This window comes from Chinchilla lanigera, unplaced genomic scaffold (genome assembly GCF_000276665.1).
Source record: "Chinchilla lanigera isolate Chin_1 unplaced genomic scaffold, ChiLan1.0 scaffold00003, whole genome shotgun sequence".
In the NCBI taxonomy this organism is placed as follows: domain Eukaryota; kingdom Metazoa; phylum Chordata; class Mammalia; order Rodentia; family Chinchillidae; genus Chinchilla; species Chinchilla lanigera.
Window position 1 is genome coordinate 14,791,544 of NW_004955404.1, and position 16,575 is coordinate 14,808,118.

Below are 16,575 nucleotides of genomic sequence, written 5' to 3' on the forward strand. Positions count from 1 at the left end.
CTGGGTGTTGTGAATTACATTTGTGTTGGTGCTTGAAGTTATGCAGTTGGGAGCTCCTGGTCCAGAAGTTGGATGTGGCAGCGAAGGAGATTATTTATGCTGTTCAGGATGGACTGAGGAAGTAAGGGCTTGTTTTTGTCAGAGTGAATCTCAGATGCACCTCAATACAGGGAGGTTGTCCAGTGTTAAGGGTTTCTTCATAGACTTACCCAAGTCATGCCAATGCACGTTTGGTAAAAGTACTGCTGTACTTGGTACAGTTTGGAGCAGCACAGGGACCAGACCCAGTGCCTGGCTTTTCCCCTCCAGAAGATCGAAGTTCTGGGGCAAGACAGAAAGACGAAGAGATGGTTTCAGTTTGTGTGTTACGAGTGCTCTGGTAGGCACAAGCACATCACATCTGCACGCTGTAAAAGACTTGAAGGAAACACGTATGCACCCTTAGTCCCGTGCATTCCCAAACAATGCAGCATGGAAATTGCGAAGTTAGCTATGTAAATGGTAGGGGGATCCCTTCCTTTTATGATTTTTGCTCTCCAGAATTCCTTTAAATGAAAGTCTTCCCTTGTGCATTGGATGCATTATCTATGCCTAGCTTTTCGGGAACAAGTACTTGGTAAGTCAAGGACTCTTGGGTGTGATAATAACTGCCTTCAGTATTAGGTACACGAAATCTGTGTGATGCGAGGCCTTGGTGTTACTGCAGACACTCGTAATCACCTGTATCACCTTTAGGTACGTGCAGCAGTCCAGTACAGCGTTCTGCTTGGGGGAAACTTTGGGCAGAGTGAACTGACACTTTTTATTTTGTTACTATTCCTTATTAAACAGTAGTGTTTACATTGACCCATTTTTTTTTTTTTTTTGGTTTTTCTCCGGTACCGAGAACTGAACTCACGACCTTGCGCTTGCCAGGCAGGCGCTTTGCCGCTGAGCTAAATCCCCAGCCCATTGACCCATTTTTGACATTTTAAACTTTTTACCGTGTTGTGTGGTGCTGTGCTTCATCCTGGTTTTTTTTTTTTTTTTTTTGGTTTTTTTCTGGTACCGGGAATCGAACTCACAACCTCGCGCTTGCCAGGCAGGCGCTGTGCCGCTGAGCTAAATCCCCCGCCCTTCGTCCTGTTTTAAATGAGAGACCTAGTGTTGGTCAGACCCCAGGCCGGGCTGGGCTGCAGTGTGGGGCTCGCCCTGCTCCGCACGCTGACTGCGCACCTGTTCCACTCTCTTCCAGTCTTCACTGTTGAGCGCCGTGCTCGGGGAGCTGCCCCCGAGTCAGGGGCTGGTCACCGTGCACGGGAAAGTCGCCTATGTCTCCCAGCAGCCCTGGGTGTTCTCTGGAACTGTGAGGAGTAATATTTTATTTGGGAAGAAGTACGAAAAAGAACGATATGAGAAAGTAATAAAGGCTTGTGCTCTGAAAAAGGTGAGTCATGACTTTTGAATTTCATAAACTCCAATTTCCAGTAGTATTCTTGGTAGTTTAAACGACTTTCACAAAAAGTTTATGCTGAGAGGCTTTTGAGTTTTATCTCATACTTAGAGCCAGCCTTGTGGGAAAATAGGTGCACGTTGCTCTAACACTGATGTGACGGTGACATTCATAGGATGCATTTTGGAGGGTCACTTTGGTTTTGTGAAGTTCTGTTCACTTTTGACTTGTTTTTAAAATCGGACAATTGCAAAAGTTTGTCAGAGTGTGGAGAACAGAGTACCAAACCCTCATGTGCTCGTTGCCAGCTTCAAGCGCGGCTTCCTGGTGGGCAGCCTGGTGCCACCTGCACCCCCAACCTTTGCAAGCCGCACCCTCTGCACCCCAAATGACTCTCTTCCAGATCCAGAACTTGTGGACGTCCTTATTTGTCTTTGAAAGATACGAGTCTTTCTGAAAATAACATTATCACGCCTAAAGAAACGAGAAAATTCCTTGATACAGCAGCTTTCCACAGGCAGCGTGTTTGGGTCTTTGCTTCTTACTGAGAAGCGTCATTGCCCGCGATTGAGTCAGCCTCCAGACAGGATCTGCGCCGCTCGCCTAGTTGATGGGCTTTTTGAATCTTTATGCTTCTCTCCCCACTTTGTTTTCAACTCATACTTCATTGTTTTAAAGACAATGAAAGAGGGGCTGGGGATTTAGCTCAGCGGCGAAAGCGCCTGCCTGGCAAGCGCAAGGTCGTGAGTTCGGTTCCCGGTACCGGAGAAAAACCAAAAAAAAAAAAAATAAAAAAAAAAATAAAGACAATGAAAGATTTAAAAATTTCTTCCTGGTACTGCATCGTTTCACCAAGTGAAACATTGTTCTCAGAAACGATATTTGAGTATCACAGAAAATGAGAAGATGAATTATTTTATTGAACATTGGGGTTTGCTTGCATAAAATGGGGGGATGATTGAAAAAACGGACGTATCTGATAGGTGAATGCAAGTTAGCGAAAGGACAAAGGGCAGATACTGATAAACACTGTTCCCCTCTTTGGAGTATAAAACTTGGCAAATAATGGCGCTAAAGGGCTCTCCGCTGTGTCTCTTTGGTGTGGCTCAGACGTCCGGCTCTTCTTTTGTATTCTGGAAAAGGCTGGACAGACTTTCAAAGGTGGGGGATGTCAAGGCCCCTAGACAGCTTTGTGAGGAAAGCATAATTTTGCTTGAACAATGGCTTGAATATCACAGATTGTATTGGTGAATAGCATTTTATGATGATGTGGACAAAAAAATAATTGCTTGTTTCATGAACTTCTATTGCCTTCTCCTAGGTTATTGTGAATGAGAGAGAATGTGTTTTCATAAATGGCATCAAGTCAGTAATGATGAGCTAGAGTTTTGTTAAATAGCATATCCCCTGGATGGGAAAAGAAGGGGAAAGCAAAGAGAGCACAGTAATAATAATAGGACCCATTTTTCAGTCCACCAAGTGTTAATTCTCCATTCTCGTCATTGTCTCTTTTTGCACACAAAGGTGTATGATTTTTCATCTACCACAATTGCCCAGTCTCCTTTTCAGTTGTTATTTTTATCAGTACATGTTTGCATTGCATAGTGATTGCGTTTCTTCTAGGGAGTTGGTACGTGCACACAGCACAGCTCAATTCTTCCATCCCCTCCGCCTCCTACTCCCTCTGCTTCCTCCCTCCATCTCTTGACCCCCTTCCCACTTGAAAACAAATCTGTCTCCTTACTTCCTATTATCTATCTTCTATTTTGCCCTTTATTTATGTTTTAGGTTTCTTGTATAAGAGAAACCATGGGGTGTTTAAACTTGTGTCTGACCTATTTCACTGAATGATATGATCTTCAGTTGCATCTCTTTTCCTACAAATACCTCAGGTTTATCCTTTATGACAGAGTAGTGTTCCAATGTGTGTAAATACCTCATTTGCTTTATGTAGTCTTCCGTCAGTGGACATATAGGCTGCATCTAAGATTTAGCTATAAGGGATTGTGCTGCTATCACCTTGCGTGTGCATGTATCACTGTAATACGATGTCTTTAACTCTTTCAAGAAGATACCTAGAAGGGGAAGGGCTGGGTCCAATGGAATTTCTTTGTGGTTTTTGAGTGCTGGGATTACAGGAATGTGACACTATACCTGGCTTGATTGTCATGAATGTATTTTCTCTCAATCAACCTGTCAGCAGGGTAAGATAAGGGTTTCTCTTTATAGTTTCTCTTTAGCCTCTTTCTCAAAACAACCTGGAAGAAGAACAAAAGAAAACCCCCCCAAAGTAAGATTTTTCATATTAGATATAATGATAGCAACTAGATGTATTAAATTAGTGCTAATTGAAGGAAATTTTTAAGTTCATTGAGCTGAAAATATTCCTGAGATCAAAAATGAGATATGAAGTAATAATTCACATTTAAGCTGATTACATATTCAAAGTGACATCCGACTGACTTACAGAACACACCTTTGGGAAACAAGCTAAGAGTATTAGTGCTTTGGGGCAGTGGTTAAAATCCAAAGCTCTAGGGTCAGATGCTCTAGGGTTGAAACTCAGTTTCTCTTCAGTGGGCATCTTTTTGAGTAATAGCCTGAACTTTTCAAAGCCTTATTTTCTCCATCTGTAAAATGGAGACAATATTGAAGGACTCTGTAAGGTGAACCTTTTAGAAATGAATGCCCAGACTGTACCTCAAAACCCACATATTTATCGCAAAGTACCAAGACTGCAGTTAGACCTGAATACTGAGATTTTTAGTGTGGAAAAACAGCTCATACATTAACATATTTCCTCTTAAAAGAAAAACACATTAACATGCATGCCATAGGTGTTCATACAGGTACCTCTTTTGATTCCCACGGCATCTTAGGAGGTTAGGAGTTATTCTTCCTCCAGGACATTTTATAGATGAGGACTCAGGGAGCTCAGAGGACCTCCTTTTCATGGGGAAGCCAGTGTGCCGTTTGCTCTGTCCCCACGTTTGTCAGAGTTGAGGTAAAGAAATGAAGGTTGATCTGTAAGAAGGTTATTGCTGTCGAGCGTGTGCTTGACATTTATGAAAGTAATGAAGAGATGACAGTCTAGGACTCGTCTGTCCAGTTGGTACACAGCAAATTCTCTTTGGCCTTGATGTTTGATTCTTTGATACTTTTTGATTCTATCAGAGATATTTCTAATAGAATATTGCATACCTTTAACCTGATGGTTATCCTGTCTTGTCATTGTTTTTAAAGGTTAGCACCTTGTCAGTTTACTTCTTAAATAATGCTCCAGTGTAATTTATCATTTTAGGCTGGCTGGCCCCCATAATCTGCTTAGTTCAACTGATCTGCCCAGTGTCCCTTGAAGACAGTTTCTTTTCCTTTGGTTTCCTTTGCCCAGGCTGCTCCTCCTGCTCCTACTTCTCATGTAGGTGACGCTTGTCACTCTGTGGTGCCTTAAGTGTCACTGGGAGTGTCATCCCTCACTGGAAGTGGGAAGCTGGGGTAGCATCAGCAGAATGGCTTGTGGAGGAAGACGCACCTGTTCCCTGGTGAAATAAGTTCTGGGTCCTGAGGCGTCGTGTGCATGTTGAGAGCCCTCTCAGTGTTCGTTCATCAGCACAGATTTTCAAGCCTGTGTGTCATGCAGTGCCTCCATTTGGCTGTGACCGGATTCATCCCCTAACTGGGCATCCACCGTCCTCCCCAGCTCAGTCAGTGGCGACTCTGTGCTCTTTGCCAGGCCGAAAGCAGGGTAGTCCCCCTCTTCTCTCATTGCTCACTCTCACCCCGTCAGCAGTACGAAAGGCGCCACCTTCAGAGTTTGCCCAGGATGTGACCAAGTCTCTGCGTTTCTGTGCTCTCACTCAGGTCCAGGCCACTGTCACTTCTCACCTGCACTGTGCTGACAGCTCCTAACTCGTGTCGTTCTTGCTCCGGGCCGCTTCACCATCTCTTTTCTGCAGAGACAGGAGTGATTCCTTCAACAACCTGACCCAGGTCGTGTCATTCTCCCCATTTTGCTGGGAGTGAAAACATGGCACTTCATCTCCCGACACCTCACGCTGCTGCAGCACCGCTGGCCTCTGAGTCGCTGTTCTTTGCACACCGGGGCCTGCGTGTGCTCCCCGGCTTTGCCTCGCTTCTTCTGCATAGCCCTCGTTTTCCTCATCTGTGGGGCCACCCCACCCTCCAGCAGATCCATAGCTGAGCCCCCTGATCAGAGCCCTCATCGGCTACTGGTATAAAGCGAGCCTCCCCTCCAGCACTCGGTCCCCCTGCACTCGCTTCCTCTTCCTTCGTGCTCGTCACCACGTTCATCTGTGTCCGTTTTCACTGCATTGTCTCCCCTCATGGAGATTGGGGACCCCGTTTCTTCCACAGCTGAAGTCACTGTGCGCAGAGCAGTGCCCGGCCTACAATTCCTGCCCAAAGAGTTGAATCTATTGAAGTAGGTACATAAATACTGTGAAAAACCACAATGTTAAAACGCCTTGAGGATTTTTTTTGAGAGGTTCAAAGTTACCGTTAGAATTAGAAATACAGCCATTACTGCTGATCAGATGTATTTCTGAAGACGTCCTGCTGCAAAGTTTTGGATGGCGGTGGCAGAATCACTCTAGGTCTTTTCCCCCCTACTCTTCTCTTGCTGCTTGTAGGATTTACAGCTTTTACAAGATGGGGACCTGACGGTGATAGGAGACCGGGGAGCCACACTGAGCGGAGGGCAGAAAGCACGAGTGAACCTCGCAAGGTAAACTGCTTTTGCACGGCCATCTGCCTGTACCTCTCCCACTGCGTCCACCGGGGGAACAGGTAGAACTTGCCTCCTGGGTGCTGGATCCCATGTGAGGCCCTGGTTTCCGGTTATCCCCTTGGTGCTCACAGTGGACATCTCATCTGCGAATGTCCTTATGGTGCCCAGGAGAGGGCTGGGGAGTGGGAGGGATTCTTCTAATGCCTCTTCTGCTTTCTAGAGCTGTCTATCAAGACGCTGACATCTACCTCCTGGACGACCCACTCAGTGCAGTAGATGCAGAAGTTGGCAAGCATCTGTTCCAGCTGTGAGTGTGCTTGTATCTTTTGTCTTTTCTGCACTCAGGAGCCCTGCTAGGGGGGCCAGGAGAGGCTTTGTAGCTTCAGAGGATTCCCCCTGTCTTGTATCCTACCCTCACCCTGCCCCTCACAGAAGATTCATTTTACAGAAAACTTGTGCATGAATGCAAGGTCAAGGTAAGGAAGTGCAGAAGGTGATGCCAGTGTTGAAGAGAGCCGCGCATGCGTGAGGGAGCTAAGAAACGGAGAAAATTTGGCGAGTTTTTGCCTTGGTCCTTGAAGTTGATAACTAAGACATTGTCAGTGGATTCAGACCCAGGAATAAGAAAATGTACAATTTTTAAACCAGAGAGTGGTATTTGGCAGCCTGGTGCTGGGCTCTTCGTTCTTTTCCTCTGTCATTTGTGAATGCTGAGTGATCAGTGAGGTCTTCAGTATTAATGCAGGGCTTCCGGGAAAAGCCTTCTGGGCTTGTGCTTGTTACTTTGTAGGTTCAGAAATAATTAGTAAAGTCTAGACTTTAAGAATGATTTGCTCCATATCAATATGGTTTCAAGAACTTCATACTTTTTCACAGATTTCTACTAGTATTAACGCATAAGGCCACAGCTGGCCAGGGTTAGCTTGCACCTGAAGCTGGGTCTCTAGGATCTGTATTAGTTCCTCACTCTCAATATTCCTGCAGTTCGTTTTCATTGGCTCTTGCTTAGCCACTGAGCCAGTGAGAAGACTTCGGAGCCTTTTCGGTGTGTGCTGTAACCTAACATATGCAGATGGACACTTGCTGTGTATTCTAAACTGGTCTTTGAAAGCAATGAACTTGATTTTGATAAAACAGCATCCAGATCTGTACCTAGTCCTCTTCCTGTTTGTGGTTCACCTTGTTAAGGCTAATGAGCCCTTTCATCTGCAATGGTGAGGCCCCTCCTGTGTGCACTGAGACAGACGTTCTGACAGATGTCTCAGCACAACACATCCTAGTCTACCAGGGAGGGGCAGTAAGCCACAGAGAAGTTAAAGACCCATGGTGGGCAGAGTAAATGAGACAGAGAAGTTTAGATCACAGTTTTACCCTAAAGATTTTTCTCTGCATGGATTAGATCAAGGCAAATGCCTGAGGAAACTCACCATACCCTGGCATTGAGGGTTTTAGTGCAGGAGGCCTGTGCCGGACCAGAGAAGTAGGCAGCTCTAGGCATTCAGCTGAGATCCGGAAGATCAGCTTGTGCTGGCTTTGGTGGGGAGTGGCCTGTGGCCTTGCTGGCTTGGTTGGAGAGGTTTAGAAAGGCTGGGATCGGGTGTTAGTTCCTTTTGGTGAGAAAAATAGTAAAGGCAGAGATGTTGAGATGGCAACAAGCAAGGCTCAGGGAGAGAGCAGCAAGCAAGCAAGTGTCCCTCAAGCAGATGGTAGAGAAAGTGTATGGAAATGCTAGTGGTTGTGTAGCTCAGGCTACCAAAGCAAAAACCCCACAGACGGGGTGGGTTAAGTGGCAGAAATTTATTCTCTCACAGTTTTGGAGGTTGAAGGCCTGAGGCCAGGGTGTTAACAGCTTGGGTCCCTCTTGTTGGCTTGCTGACACTGCCTTCTTGCTGTGTTCTGGAATCCTTTCTTCCTCCTGTACCTGCGTTCAGAGTTCCCCTTCTTGTAAGGGTATCAGTGAGGTTGGACGAGCCCCCGCCTCCCAGCCTTATTGCAGTTTAATTACCTCTGTAAAGGTCCTACCTCCAAATGACAAGTCGCTGGGGTTGGGCTTCAGCATACAAATTTGAGGTGGGAGCGTTCAGTCCATCTTGGGGCACTAGATAGCAAAATAAAAGTAGAGATTGGAGCAGAGTGAGAAGAACACAGCCTCGGGCTCTGGCTTGTAGGGGCTGGGGACGCGAGGTCATCTACTGAGCATGGTATTTGGTGGAGGGGTGGGAAGGGTAACAAAATGTTTCCCCGGTGGAGGGAGGGTGTAAAATATGCCTGGTATTGGGTGATAAAAAGAGTTTTGGAAGTGGACGGTGGTGAGACCTCCTGGTGGGACGCTACAGCAGTCTCTTGGGAGGGGAGAGGAAAGCATTCTGATTGCTAGGTATCAATATGCATCTCCTAGGAGCTCCCCCAAGTTTTCCTTTAGACACGGAGGTGTTTATAAAGTCCTTCCGCACCTTTAAGGTTTAATGACTCTGGATATACACTTGATAGAAGCAAGCTTGTTAAAATTGTTGTTTGCTAATCAGAACCACATTCTTTGGGGAAACTTAGAGCAGGGAGCACGAATGCAATTTAGGAAATCACTCACCAGCAACTGGAGAATGCTCTCAACGAGTTAGAAAATTGGATTGAACAATATACTATGAACGATGGCGGTTGTGTTGACGCTTAGAGATGTGAAGTGTTTTGTATTAGAAGTGAATGAATTACACTTCTGTTTGCCATTAACAGTTTTACTTCAATCACGAATATACATCCAAGGTTATTAAGGTTTGTGAGTTTTACAACTATATGTTAGGAACATGAAGTGGATTCTATCTATTCTGTGGAAGGCTAGGGGCTTTCAGATGAACCGATGGCTGATCCGTTGCTGCCTGTGACTCTTGTTGTATTTTAGAAAGCCTCAAATTCCCAGACCCCTGTCTCCCCCAGGAGCAGTTCTTCCAGGCTGTTGTAATGAGATCTCCCACACTGCTGGCTGCCTTAAGTCTGTTCAGGCTGCTGCTGTGACAAACTACCATAAACGGGGTGGTTTATGAACAACAGAAGTTTTATTTCTCGCGGTTCCGGAGGCTACAAAGTCCGAGGTCCAAGTGCCAGTGGCTTTGGTGTCTGTAAACCACAGAGTTTTTCTTGCTTTATCCTCAGATGTTTGAAGGAGCATGGCAGATCCCTTGGGCCTCTTGAATAGGGGCACCAGTTCCATTCGTGAATACGTGTTCCCAGGGAAAGGCCCCACCTCCTCACACCACATTACACGAGTTCCAGGAGGAACAAGAGCATTCACAGCAGTCATTCACCTTCCCTGCTTCAGCCCTTGATGGTCCCCACTGCTTCCGTTCAGGATGCAGTTTGAAGTCCTCAGGTGGCAAATGAGTTCTTTGCAATCCGCCCCTTTCACTTTCCCACCTTCCTTGCACAAGCTGACACTCCAGCCGTGCCACCTGCCCTTTCTTCTGTCTTCCGCTCTGTGCAGTGTGTTCATTCCTGACTCAGAGCTGGGGAACCTTGTGTGAGGGCAGAGGAGAAAGAGGATGGATGCAGACCGGCCGGGCCACCTTTCCCTGCTGGCTGCCCCAGCCCTCAGCTGTGGTGTGCATCACATCTGTGTGCCTGCCCCGCACCCCCACTCCAGTCTGGGAATGCAGAACCTTCCCATCCTGCACAGTCTCCTGTGTCACCTCGCAGAGAGGTCATTCCCGACGGTCTGCTCTCCATAGCACCTCTCACTGAGCTTTCTTCATAACCCACGTCGCAACCTATCAGTGCATTTGCCATGCATACTGCTGCGTCTCCTGTCTGTGCTGTGGGGTGTTGTCTGATTGTGTATCCTCAGCACTTAGTGCCCGGCACACTGCGTCCTTCTGGGCAGCTGTGTGTCAGCCCATATAATGGGCAGATTTTCCTCACTGCTGAGGAGGGCCTTTGTGGCTTGTGTGGGTCTTTCTTATTTGTATTACCTCTACTGTAATCTTGTCAGCTCTGAAGAGCCCTTGATAGGATAAGAATTAAATGACACATTGCCAAACTAATTGGTATTTTTGTGGCTTGGCCAGGCACAGTGATACATGGCTATAGTTCTAGCTGTTCAGGAGGCTGAGGCAGGAGGATCACTTGAGTTCAGAGTTTGGAGCCAGCATGGATACATAGTAAGGCCTTGTTTCTTAAAAAACAAAAAACAAAACTAAACCAAACCTTCTAATGTCACAACTTGGAAATTTTGAGTACTAACAATTTAGAAAGGGTTTTTCCTTTAAATTTGAAAAATACCTAATTTAGGAAAAACTTAAAGCCAACTATTACAATATTATTGTAAGTGTTTATATTATCTTGTCCATGATATTGGAAAAGAAACACTTTGAAGCCTCTGCCTTGGCCTTTTCCATCATCCATCCATTAGATGTGAGTAATATCTCCCTTCAGATATTTACATAAAGGGATGAGGGGCGGGTAATTTTGAATGAAGGAGGAAGAATTCCTTTCAAAGCTTGAGTCCCACATGTTGAAAAGTTGAGTTTGAAATAACCCAAACTAGGACTTTTCCACTGGGAACAGCCAATCCCTTTGGATGGAAAGAATGAAAGGATAGTTCTGGCATTTGCAATCTGGAGTCTTGGCTCTGGTCAGAGGCCCTGTCCTAAAAATTACATTTTGTGTATGGCTTTTCAAGCCTAAGTTGAAAGCAGTCAGCTGTTTGGTTCAAAGGAGAGTGGAGGGCGGGGCTGTTTCTTGACTGTCAGTTATGTTCCTTATCCTTTTCATAGACTGTGCTTCTCCTCCTCAGAATGTGCCTGTGGGTGGACATTAGCTCTGTTCTGAGGTGAAGAAACGGAAGGTCCCAAAGGTTTGGTCACTTGCCGACGCTCCTGGGCTGGGTTGTGAAGCAGCTGGACTCTGTGTTTCTCTGGAACTCGTGATCTGATCCACCTCAGGGTGTGGTGTCCTGGCTCCGTTCCTGCTCTGCTTTGTGCAAGGCCTGGGAGCCCGAGTATCAGCAGGACCCTTGCCTGTGGTCCCTGGCCCGGTCCCCTTACCTGAGCGTGCAGCTGGGCCTGCTCTTCTGGGGTCCTGCGTTTAAAATCTAGGAGCACTTTGAAGGGGGTCACTGCGAAGTGAGTCTAAGGTCAAATCCCCAAGGTATGTCTGCCCTCGCAGCCATGGGGTGGTTTTCATTATGACTTGGACCATTTGGATTCTGCTTTCTCATTTTCATACTGGGAAGATTTTAGTCCTAACGAGATAAATTTCTCCCAAAATGGGGCTGGAAGGACTGCGGCGACTGACTCTGGCCTCAGGGGTGTTTGTTTTTCTGTCCGCCGTTACTTGGAGAGAAGGAACGAGAGAATGCACTTGGGTAAAGGTTGCCGAGAATGTAAGGCAAAAGCGGTTCGATGCATGCGTACAGCATAATCAGGTTGGAAACAGTCTGAGGAAAGCAGCTACATTTTTATGTGACATCAGCCTGTCTTTCCCCGTCCCTATCTACCTGTAAAATAACTCGTATTTGAGTTAAGTCAGGTTTCAGAATCTCAGTATTGCTAAACTGCTTTTAATCATGAAATATAAAAATGAGTTTTACCAAAACAGAGGTAGCAGCCAACATCTCTTCTGCTGGACTGCTTTTAAGAATGTGTTAGCAGAGAAGCAAGACTCCGATTTTGTGCTGGTGAACTGGAGTCCGCAGTTGGCTCCATTGATTGGTATTTGTATTTACTTTGTATTTACTTCTGTATTTGAAGTTTGAAGCACCTGCACTAATGTGTATTTTCACACTGGACTTTTTACATTCGTAGGTGTATTTGTCAAACCTTGCATGAGAAGATCACAATTTTAGTGACTCATCAGTTGCAGTACCTGAAAGCTGCAAGCCATATTCTGATACTGAAAGACGTAAGTAATTTTGAGACGTTTGCTGCACTGCCGAGTCCTTGGGTGTGTTGAAGGAAGCGTCTCTCAGCAGGTTACCTGCTGTGGGCTTCTCTGGAGACTTTCTCTTCCTCAGTTTTGTATCCCTTTCTTAGAGCTGGGATTCATGTCCTTGAGAAGAAATTCATGTCCTTGAGAAGAAATTCATGTCCTTGAAAAGAAATTCAAAGGACTTGTAGAAATGTCACTGTTACATTCCAAAACATACCACCCTAAAGTATATAACATTGCTCAACTACAACTGTTACAGTGACATAGTTAATAGTGGTGCTGTGTTCTTTAGAAATTTGTCTCCTTTTTCCAAGACTCAAGCCAAAGTGGATTATTTGGAAATTACAGATATAAGACACGTTTGCGCCCATTCTGTAGTTACCCACAGTTCACCTGAAGAGCATCTTTATTAATAGCAGCACCATGGTTGTGTGGCTGAGAGTCCCCTGCTCAGGGTACCCACCTGGTCTCTCTGCACAGGTCCTGTAAGTGCCTGATGGGACCACAGCCTGCACAGCCATTAGGAAGACAAAGCCCGCACCTTTGCAGGGCTTCCCTTCTTTCCAGGGATGGATGTGGTGAAGGGGGAGGGGTGGCCACAGGGACCCGAGGGACAGGACACGAAGGTGCCTGCCATGCTGTCACTTGGGGGAGGAGCATCTGATGCGGGGAGGCTGGCCTGCTCCTGAGGAAGGACGTCACTGTGCATCTTTGGAGGAATGCAGGGGCCCCGGGCTAACTGGGCTGAGTGAGGCAGGGAGGCAGTGGAGGCAGGTGCCTGAGAGCACGGGGCAGGAGCCCTGGACCTGAGACAGAAGCTGTGGTGTGGTCCAGAGCAGGGAAGTGATGTGGGCTGACTTGTGATTCTTTTTTTTTCAATTGTAGTAGGGTGTGAACCCAGGACCTTTGCACTGAGCTACATCTTTAGTTTTTTATTTTTTATTTTGAGACAAAGGCTCAGTAAGTCACTAAGTTTGTCAGGCTGAGCTCAAACTTCCAGTTCTCTTGCCTCAGTCTCCCAGAAGGCTGGGATTAGGCATGAAGTCACCATGCCCAGCCTACTGTGTGACTTTTAAAAGGTCCCTCCTGGTGTTCTGTGGAGGGGCTACCGCAGAAGCAGAAGTCTTTGTAAGGGCACAGAGGTGTGGGCTTGGGTGAGTATATTGGATTGATTGGCTGCCAGAACAAAGGGGCACAGCCCTGGTAGCTGAAGCAACAGGGAATGATTGTCTCTTGCTGCTGGAGCGCACAAGCCTCAAGTCAGGACCGTGGTGGGCCTGTGCGCTGTGGGATGAGGGATCTTCCTTGCCTCCTCCACCTCCTGGTCTTTTGCTGGCAAACCTTAACCGCTTACTTGTTTAAATGCAGGAGGACTAAAAATTGCATTTTTTGGTTAATCTTTATAAGATGACAGGCAATATAAAATGACGTTTTTATCAAATGTATTCAATAATTTTTTTGTGTATGGTAAACCTTAAAATATTCAATATGTAACACAGTGGTACCATCTGGACAGTAGATCTGATCTCTTTCCAAATGCTTTTTGCATTATTGTCTCTCTTTGAACAACATGCTTTACACTGTCTTGTTGGCCTTTCCTTTTTTTCTTTGGGTGGCATAGTTTCAGTAAAATGTCTATGCTCAACATAACGGTAAAGACATCGATGATGAACGTCCTGGTTGGTGTTTCACTCGTCTATATTTTTCAATTACTTGATCTTATTAGACCTAGTCTAAATTGTAAACGACTTTTTAAACCCCCTTATTTTGAATAAATAACAAAAGAGTTCCATATTGTTTGGCCCAAAAGTGCATGAATAGTTTATATTTTTTCCTTGCTTTTTGACTACAGGATAGCTTGTTAGATGTTGGTTAGCACTGTCAATACCACCCATGGAATTATTACAATCATTGATCACTGTTGGAATTTTCTTAGTTTCATTTCTTTTTTCAAGTCCTGTCATTTCTGTGTTATGCGTAGTTGGCAGTAAGGAGACGCCTGTTTTGTCTTTGCATTTCGGAACACAGGCTTTTCCTCTCTGATAGGCTAACATTTCTCCCTTCTTTAGTTTTTTCTTTTGCAGATCTTTTGGCATTTCCTACCTGGTCACTCTCAGTGTCCCAATGTAAAAGAATATCACTGAGTTCTGGAGAAGTATCAAAATTATATCTAATGTACTTACGATAAGAGTTTTTATAGATTGTAGCACAAAATTAAAGGTTATTTTTCACAAATAAACACAAATTAATAGAAGACAGTAACTAGAAATTACTAGATCTCACTAGAAATGAACGTTAAAGGCAAATACAATGTTCTACATAAAAAAATTATGCCAAAAGTAGTTAATGTAAAATAGTGTATCTCCTGCAAATAAGAATTGAGTAGTTGAAATGACCCTGCCCAAGGATGCTCGGGATAGTCTGTACATAAACGTGCTGCCTGAGTGACTCTCAGAATAAAGTGTCATGCAGTTAATGTGGTTTTTTTTTGTACCAGGAATTGAACTCAGGACCTTGGGCTTGCCAGGCAGGTGCTTATGCTGTTGAGCTATATCCCGGGCCCCATGTCATGCAGTTAATGTTCTTTAGCTTGGAGCTTTGGCACTTGCTGTCTGCCTCCCTTCTCACGTGGGCTGGTCTGTGTCCATCAGGGTTCTTCTAAGGACATCATTCATGTTGGGCTTAAGATTCACCGACTCTGGAATGATTTCGTATTAATTTGATCACATCTGCAAAGATCCTATTTCCAAATAAGGTCACATTCACCCATATTAGGATTTAGGACTTGAACGTAACTTTTTGGGAGCCACCAATTAACCTAGGCCAAGGTAGCTGCCTTGGGGAGGTGGAGGTTAGTGCACCTTTGACAGATGCCGTGATGGCTTGATGCTTGGCTTGTTTGCCTGTATGCCCCAACGTCCCTGTCTTTACTGCTCACCTTTGCAGCAGGTCCTGGGTTACATCCCGCATCACGAGTCAGAGACCATCTCTTTAGTACCTTCCACTGTTTTAATATGTCCTCTCTGTATTCATCCGCTTTGAGTTACCACAGTGAAATACCTGAGGCAGCTAACTTCATAAAGACGCAGCATTTGTTTAGCTCACAGTTGCCAGGGGTGTGTTACCTGCATGGGCTTGGCTCTGGAAAAGGGCCTCCTAGCTGTCATCACATTGTAGCACAGACCCATGCGTGGGGAAGTGCTGACATTGCCAAACAGGAAGTCAGAGAGACTGAGGTCCCACACTCCCTCCTCAGGGTACATCCTGTGACCTAAGGGGCTGCCCCAGGCCAAGCTCCTAAAGGTTCCACCCCTCCCAGTAGGGCCACCCTGGGCACCAAGCCTCTAATCCCAGTGGACCCTTGAGGAACACAAACTGTATCTAAACCCTCGCACCCTCCCACAGCCTCTTGGTGAAAAGGTGGAAATAGCAAATAGTAAATGCAGACTTCAGTTTGCAATGTCTGTGAGCACTTTCTCAGAAAAGTGCACGTTATTGCAACAACCAGGATATACAGCGGTAGCAGAGTTCTTGCAGAAGTCTTTTAAGTGCCTTCTTAATACTGAGTGTGGCCTTTAAAGAACAGCGAGGAACCTGTCACTCGAAGCTCCATCAAGTGACTTCTCCCCCCAAGGAGGATTAGAAAAGGCAGAATTGCTACCTCTTCAGAAGCATCTCTGTGTGTCGGCTCTTTCCAGTTCCCCCAGGAATAGGGAGCTCAGAATCCTCAAACTTGAAAACAATTAATTTCTTGTGCAGCAGGGTGAAACTAGGGTGCTCAAAGCCGGGTGTCTGTAATATTAGAGCGCAGAGTCAGTGAGGGAACAGCCATGTTGCTGGTCCCTTAATGGGGACTGCTTTGGGGGTCCGGCATCCTGCCTGATGTGAGGACGCCTCCCAGTTTTACTACTTCCAAACAGCTGTTTATCCACTGTCCGACACTGGGAGAACTGGGGCCCGGCCTTGCTGTCGGTCTGACCCGTCTCTCACAGCAGAAGGGATTTCGGCCCCTCCAGCCCCTCTGGGAATTCTCGGCATTTGGCCTCTTGGGAAAATTGCTCTCCCAGTACCCCTAGTAGTTTCCTTTTGTCTTATGGATTCTAAGTTAATTTCATGAAACAAGTGTGTGCATTTTACTTTGTAAGTGGAACAAGACAAAGTATATGAGGAATCATTTTCTCATTCTCCGGTTATCAAACTGTTATAAACAACGGAAAGGTACCATGGAATTTTCCTCCCCGACTACCTTGGGGTGGGAGGCAGGAAGAGTCCTGGGCCACCTTCCCCCACCTGACCTGCCTCGGCCTCGGGGCTGCTGTCCTTTGATTTGTTTTGAATCCTAGGATTTGCCCAGTATTTTGTTGCTTTTTAAGTAAGTCAGCCAGATTTCATTTCATGGGGTGAAAAAATAAGTCAAGGTGTTTGCACAAGATTTTCTACAACTTTCTAAAGAGGGGAAACTGTGGATGAGGTATCCCAT

The 16,575-nt window shown here is 45.8% G+C and overlaps 1 protein-coding gene across 2 annotated transcripts in view; it reads left to right on the plus strand.

Moving 5' to 3' along the window:
• Positions 1–16,575, plus strand: part of Abcc4 (ATP-binding cassette, sub-family C (CFTR/MRP), member 4) — a gene marked incomplete at its 5' end in the record, with an annotated part of 227,137 nt that overhangs the window by 90,736 nt on the left and 119,826 nt on the right. For both annotated transcript variants that reach the window (XM_005374108.2, XM_005374109.2), the window contains 4 exon segments: positions 1,235–1,426; positions 6,082–6,176; positions 6,400–6,486; positions 11,972–12,068. In XM_005374108.2, coding sequence (XP_005374165.1) covers positions 1,235–1,426; positions 6,082–6,176; positions 6,400–6,486; positions 11,972–12,068 — 471 coding nt within the window.